The sequence below is a fragment of the Nicotiana tomentosiformis genome, chromosome 12, assembly GCF_000390325.3.
Source record: "Nicotiana tomentosiformis chromosome 12, ASM39032v3, whole genome shotgun sequence".
NCBI lineage: Eukaryota > Viridiplantae > Streptophyta > Magnoliopsida > Solanales > Solanaceae > Nicotiana > Nicotiana tomentosiformis.
This window is the reverse complement of record NC_090823.1, coordinates 2,189,463-2,196,651: the sequence shown is the minus strand read 5'-3', so window position 1 is coordinate 2,196,651 and position 7,189 is coordinate 2,189,463. Positions and strand designations below refer to the sequence as shown.

The following is a 7,189-nucleotide window of genomic DNA, read 5'->3' as shown; positions in this document are numbered from 1 at the left end:
TAGTGGTTTCAAGGATACGTGATTTAATCCAATACTAATTGATAAACAAGGAATTAAATAGATAATCTGAATAGTAAAATAAATCAAACCAGTGTTCTGACATGCCTTCGACTTCGATTCGAGATGGTCTCGAGGTTGGGTAACAAGAACAATAAAGAACAGAAAATAAATAGTGATGAGCAGTAATAGATAGTAAGTGAAATAGAGAAAGCAGTGTATGTGTATATGTTTATCAGTGAATCAATGCCTCTTACAAATGAATGAGGCCCCTCTTTATATAGTAGAGGAATCCTAAATAAGGTATAATTCTAATAACGAAAACAAATCCCATGATTGGCATCAATAACCGCTTGATTCGATATGTTCCGGGATTTCCGCCGAGATCTTCGGTCGGTTGCTAACATCTCTCCATTCGATCTTCATGCTTCATACTCTGTCATTGAGCTCGAGCCTGGTCTATTACGAGCTTACTCTCGAGGCAGCTCCTCGTGCCTATGAAATCGGGCATGCCCGATTTCGACCATATACATGGAGAGAAACTATTCTTACCAAATGTGGGACAACAAATACATTGCTATAAAAATATTGCTTCTTTCTAGGGGTGGCAAAATGGTTAAAAGAAAACAGTTAACCACCCATATTATCCACTAAAAAATGGGTTGGATAATGAACTTTTTAAAAACGGGTCAAATATGGATAAGAATTATATTATCCATTTAGAAAATGGATAACCAATGAGTTTAACTTTTAGATTTGTAAAACCTCAAATTAGGGGTTCCTCAAGCTAGGGAGACTAAGAATTTTCCCAAAAGTGATCATATGCAAGAAGTCATGGATAATATGGTTACCCATATTATCCGTCGATTAACCCATTTTTTATCTGTATTAAATATGGGTCGGGTTAGATAATTTATCCGTTTTTTCATTACCCGTTTTCGATCTGAACCATATCCAACCCGACCCACCCGTTTGCGCACTCCTACTTGTTTCCAAAACAAGTACACAAACTTATAATTCCTGTAAAGGCATATTCTGGTGACTGCTGAAAAACACACAAAGGAGGAGAAAGGGACTTCTCTTCATTCGTTTCAAGACGCTGAAGTATGAACCAAAGAAGGACATCAGCATTATCAATTGTATACTATATAGCAAGTATATTTTCAGATTCAGATTTTAATCGCTCTCATCTGTATTCAATAGAGCATCATACACCAAACCAGAAGCTCAACTCTCAACATGAACTTTACAGCAAACTGACCAAAAAACCAAGAGCCGCAGCTCTCACACTCCCAGATAGCTACGACAGGGAACCAATATGATCTTTAGAGGTTCATCTTGAAAACTTACTGGAGCAGCAGTGCTAATCAAATGGTGTGCTTTATAAGTTTCGTGGGTTTCATCTGCGACGTCTATTGTTGACAAAATCTGGATTACCTTTCCTCATCATGGCAGCAAACTCATCATAATTGATTCTTCCATCCTGCAATTTGATAGTAATATTTATCAATGTCAGTCCAAGAAACATCATTATACATAACCACAACTCACTCGAAAAATCCTCTTCTTCTTTTTTCCGTATGCAGCTTTCTTATTAAAAGAACAAATTCTATTTCTTATATTTAAGAAAACATCAAAAGACAGCGCATATTTTTTTATACGGATCAAAAGACATATATCTACATACCATGAACTATTGTAGATATATCAAAAGACATATATCTACATACCATGAACTATTGAAGTCGTATCAAGTTTATATTGGTTCAATTCAACTAAGTCACGATTGACAAAATCTGTAACAAAATGATAAAAAGCACTAGAAAGAATTACGTCCTGCCAACACTTTTTTTTGGCTAAAACCAATGTTTAATGAGTGCCTTCCAAAAAATTTACTTCATTGAGAGAGACCTACTTATAAAGAGATTTAAAAAAAACAAAGATTCAACTCCGTTCTCTAGAACTTTCAAGTTGCTGTCTAAGCCACAGAGATGTCGCATGCAGATTCCATACCATGTGATCAAACTACTCTAATAAAACTCTCCTAAGTGACCAAAAGAAACTCACATTGAAAATAAAATTATATGTTGAATAGGAATATCATATAAATATTCAGAAATGAAAGGAACCCGTACATTGTCTGTGTCAACTTCAGCAATGATCTCTTTTATAGTTTTTTCATCAGAAATGTTGTATTTCTTCAGGGCATGCTCCAATTCATCCATCGTAATATACCTAAAGGAACCGAGATTAGAAAGCAGTAAAATGTTTAAATTCAACGTAGACGAGCAGGTAGATAGCTTCTCACCCGCTCTTATCCTTGTCAAAATACTCAAACGCTTTGTACAAGTGATCTTCTCTTTCCATGCGATTCATGTGCATTGTAGCTGTTATGAACTCAAGGTAATCAATTGTTCCATTTCCATCAACATCAGCCTGGAAGAGAAGCTATCTGTATTATTGACTATGTATTAATCATGTTAGGCAAGTACATGCACCCACTCTTCGGAGTATTAGAAAGCCAATTATTCATCATGTCAAACTGTTTAAGGGAACTGAGAACAACCACTACATCGTTTCCTGGAGCATTTAATAACTAAAACACTATCCATAAAGAGTTGCAGAACTTGCTAATGGGTATAGAATACTGCGATGGAGCGAGATACACATTCACCAAAACTTCCATTGGACTATGTAAATCTCTTGTTCATGTGTTTCACCAAGAAGATTTTAGTTTCAAAAATTTACATCTAAGTAATTCACTGCTCGCCAAATTTGAAAAATGAACATGATCAAATACCAATAATTGCAAGATGGAGATATAAGCTAAAAGAACCATAAACAAAGGATTGGTCAGGAATATACCGCTTCCATCAACTGCCTGACTTCTGACTCAGAAAGCTTTGTGCCCATTTTTGTAAGACCAGCTTTCAATTCTTCATATGTAATTGTTCCACTGTCATCTGTGTCTATAGATTTGAACATTTCCTTCAAGCCAATGATTTCTTCTTCAGAGAGATTTTCGGCAATTACCTACAAATGCAGGGCAACAGAAGATAAGCACAGTTGTAAGGAACACATGAGATGGAGAGAGATGGCCTATCTCGTTAATAAGAACATTGAATACACAATCCTGACCTTCAGTGCTACTTTCTTCAGCTTGTTCATAGCACGGAATTGTTTCATTCTAGATAAGACAGCAATGTCAAGAGGCTTGTCAGATGCATCACCATCTTCTCTCATCCATGGATGATCTACATTTGCACAAATATTTACTCAGTTATAGCACAGTAAGTTTGTGGTATATTTGTTAATTATTATATTTTGCTAAATAATTTTTTTTAAGTGCATCAAGCTAGTGTCAAATTAAAATACTATAACAATATGAAAGTCCTAGTACCATATGTGGAAAAAACAAATCGATAATTTGTGGCTTATTTGTTAATACAATGCACAAAGGTATTGTTACATTATTTTATTAAATAAGTACAAGGTGCGGATATAGTTGCTTTTGTGTTAATATGAATATCATATACATGTGTGGATGGGTTAGTAGTTTCCTAATAAATCTTAAGGTTCAATATAAAGTTAGATAGCCATGTCATACCCTTACATGTTTGTCTTAAGAGGGAAGAAATTTGGTTTCAGATACAACCAATATGTTCATTTGGATCACATCTCATGCATCATTTCTTACACTTATTCATTAAGTTCAGTTGGGATTGTACTAATAAGAAAATGATAATAAAGTCAATTGGCATGAGCATGTACCTTATGGCATGTATGGAAGGAAAACAACCATAGATTGGATCTTTGTACTAACTGTATACTATAGCTGATTGCACCCAAGGGTGTGGCCTAGTGGTCAATGAAGTGGGTGAGAACCATGAGGTCTCAAGTTCAAATCCCAGCGGAGGCAAATACTAGGTGATTTCTTCCCATATATCCAAGCCTTGGTGGATAGAGTTACCTGATACCTGTTACTGGTAGGAGGTGACAGGTATCCCGTGGAATTAGTCGAGGTGCGCGCAAGCTGGCCCGGACACCACGGTTATCAAAAATAAAATAGCTGATTGGGATAATTTATTGGATTTTATAGACTAAGAACTTAGTTAAAGGAATTCTGATGCTATACAGATAAATCTACTCTCAAATATAAATAAATAAAAAACTATATCTAATTAGAGACAACGTAACTATGAAGTCATTTTGCAATGTATTACGATAGATCTTGATTAAAGTTGAATCTTACTTAGGACTTCAGCTGCAGAAAGCCTTTCTCTAGGATCAGATCGTAGCATTTTCTTAACAAGATCTTTGGCACTACTCGATACTGAAGGCCAAGGATCAGATGAAAAATCAAGATGACCTCGAAGAACGGAATCAAAGATACTCTGATCATTCTCTGCATAAAAGAAAGAGAAATATTTCCAAGTCAATGAAAAAGTAAATTGGAACAGTCATTTTCAAGGAGAATATTATCCACAAACTTTGCCCTGTATAGTTTACTTATGGTAGCTATTCAGCACTAGAAACAAAAGGCTCAGCAAAATTTGGCAAAACATCTTACAAGTTTATTCGCCTAAAAATAGGATATGCTTCCCCAAGTTTGACAGTGGCAAATGGTTTAAATAATTGGAGCAGATATCCCCTCGCTAATTTTATGGGAAGCCAGTTGTAAATATGGAGTCGAAAAACAACCATGCTCAGATACAAAAGAAAACTCTAACATCTAATGCAAGATACCATCTATTCGGAAAGATAAATTTGTCTATATTGTTACATTATGGCAATTACAAGAGGAACAAGAATAATGCTGTTAAAAAATAGCTGCAAGAGAAGTATGAAATTCTTCTACTTATTATGCCATTTCCTCGAGTTTCCTAAAAAAGTGTATTCTGCTACAATTCCTGAATGACTTGTTTCTTCAATTTCTTCGTCATATTTTAGCTTAAGAGCAACAAACGAGATATTATATGGTGCATGTGCGAATCCACCATTGTTCTACCTGTGCTGAAATGAAACGGAGAAACAATAATGATGAAGAAGTTTTAGGACATTCAGATGCTAAAATTCTAGAGGTAGCAAATGAAGCTACCTCCATAGAATGGTGGAACGCCACTGAGTAGAATGTACAGGATAACTCCAGCACTCCAAATATCAGCTTCAGGTCCATATTCTCGACGCAGAACTTCGGGAGCGACATAATATGCACTACCAACTAGGTCTTTGAACACATCACCTGCATCAACAAGTGGTTTTTGAATAGGTCACCCCTATATCCCAAAGAGTTGTAAACAAGTGGTTCAGCTAAAAATTTAATGGAACATAAGATAAAAGAGACATGATCCAGGTAACACAGGCTTGAGTTCTGTTACACGGATGGCTTCTTGATTTGCATGAACTAGATGAGATTAATCCTAATTATGAATTCAATGCTTTTCGCATACTTTATTGACCTTAACAAAATTTAGTAACTATATCATCAGAACCGGATACGGTTGAGATTTGGGGAGTCAAAAGTTAGTCTTGAAACTAATTTAGTGGGTGTTTGGACATAAGGATTGTAAAATTCCAAAATAGGGGGAAAACAATTTTCAAGTGAAAATGGTATTTGAAATTTAGAGTTGTGTTTGGACATGAATATAATTTTGGGTTGTTTTTGAAGTTTTGTGAGTGATTTGAGTGAAAATTTTGAAAAATAACTTTTTGGAGTTTTTCAAATTTTCGAAAATTTCCAAAATGCATCTTCAAGTGAAAATTAGAAATTTTATGAACAAACGCTGATTTCGAAAAAAAGTGAAATTTTTTTGAAAAAAAAGGGAAAAATTTCTTATGTCCAAACGGGCTCTTACTTACAGGAATATGGGATTCGTTAAGTTCGAGACTGACCCTTCTAATAGGTCAAGCACTCAGGCTTGATTTCACAAACAGAACACACTGGTTAACTCAATCATCTTTTTCCTTATTGTCTTGTGTTTTACAATAAGCATTTGGAAAGCAAATAAATTTCTGCTTAAAGGCTCTATTATCAGTGTCTACCAGAAAATACCATTGTAACCTATGTTTGACCTACATGAATCACGATACTAGGTCCCCAATGAGATGGCTGGTTGTTGAGACATAAGAGTAACAACTAGGAGATCCCACTCTCCACTATAACACTCAATGTGAGCTCATTTGCTCCAGCCTCATGGGCAGGTTTAACTGGCACTTATGTTTGTAGGTTGCAGTAGATTACCAGTTTTCAGTCGAGGTGTGAATGCCTGACTGAAACAAGTTAAATTATAGTGATGGTGTAAAAGAACATTACACTGAGTGTATAATATTCATTATCAATGTATATAACATAAAATTATCCTTACATAGAGTTACCTGCAATTAGATTGTGTAATAGCAATATTTACAGTGTCAGTAAACAGAACTTGGTTTGAAGAAGACTGATAATACCTATCCAATAATACCTGGTTTGAAGAAGACTGATAATCCAAAATCAGTAGCTTTCAATGGTGAATTTTCATCGGAGCTCAAAAACAAGAAATTTTCTGGCTTTAAATCCCTATGCATAACGCCCATAGAATGACAATAATGAACCACCGTAACCATCTGCCGGCAAAGTCCGGCGGCAGCTCGTTCGGAATAGTGTCCTTTAGCAATTATCCGGTCAAAAAGCTCGCCGCCGGCACATAGTTCCATGACGAGGTGAACGTGATGCTTGTCCTCAAACGTTCCTTTAAGTTCCACGATGTTCCGGTGGCCGGTTAAGTGGTGCATGATCTGAACCTCGCGGCGGACATCGTCCACGTCGTCAGCCGCTATGAGCTTTCGCGTGGCGATTGACTTACACGCGAATTGCTGGCGCGTTTGCTTGTGAGTTACTAAATAGGTTACTCCGAATTGTCCGCGGCCGAGTTCGCCGCCGAAAATGTAGGTGGAACGAACTTCTTCCATTGGTTTGCCGAGGACACGGCCGATGCCAGAGAGTGGTCGTGGAGGTGGCGGTTGAGATGAAGGGATGATTCGGATACCGGTGGTTTCAGACGGCGGTGGACCGGTGGCGCCGCCTAAGGATGTGGTGGTAGTTTGGTCGGAAGATGAGCTGTTACAGTTGCCCATTTTTGGGGGGATTGTGTACTGTTCAGTCAAACAATTTTTTGGAGTTATATTTCCTGACTTGTCTGAAATTCATTGA

The 7,189-nt window shown here is 36.7% G+C and overlaps 1 protein-coding gene and 1 long non-coding RNA gene across 2 annotated transcripts; both read right to left on the bottom strand.

The window, feature by feature from the left end:
* Positions 1-555: 555 nt before the first annotated feature.
* Positions 556-1,102, bottom strand: LOC138903489 (uncharacterized). The gene is made up of 2 exons (XR_011412630.1): positions 984-1,102; positions 556-588 (listed from the first exon to the last, which is right to left on the bottom strand). It is a non-coding gene; the product is annotated as an uncharacterized lncRNA (long non-coding RNA).
* Positions 1,103-1,104: 2 nt separating this feature from the next.
* LOC104112064 (calcium-dependent protein kinase 1) lies at positions 1,105-7,189 on the bottom strand. The gene is made up of 8 exons (XM_009621894.4): positions 6,462-7,189; positions 5,096-5,239; positions 4,250-4,402; positions 3,136-3,251; positions 2,863-3,030; positions 2,306-2,433; positions 2,133-2,232; positions 1,105-1,480 (listed from the first exon to the last, which is right to left on the bottom strand). Exons 1-8 carry the CDS (start codon positions 7,111-7,113, stop codon positions 1,397-1,399), a joined length of 1,545 nt encoding a protein of 514 aa, XP_009620189.1. The 5' UTR covers positions 7,114-7,189; the 3' UTR covers positions 1,105-1,396.

Excerpts from the sequence above, each read along its gene's own strand:
- LOC104112064 (XM_009621894.4), bottom strand. The coding sequence starts at position 7,113 with ATGGGCAACTGTAACAGCTCATCTTCCGACCAAACTACCACCACATCC. Across the intron at positions 5,240-6,461 it reads ATCAGTCTTCTTCAAACCAG|GTGATGTGTTCAAAGACCTA; the intron begins GTATTATTGGAT and ends TTGTTGATGCAG. Across the intron at positions 4,403-5,095 it reads CGTTCCACCATTCTATGGAG|AGAATGATCAGAGTATCTTT; the intron begins GTAGCTTCATTT and ends TCTTTTATGCAG.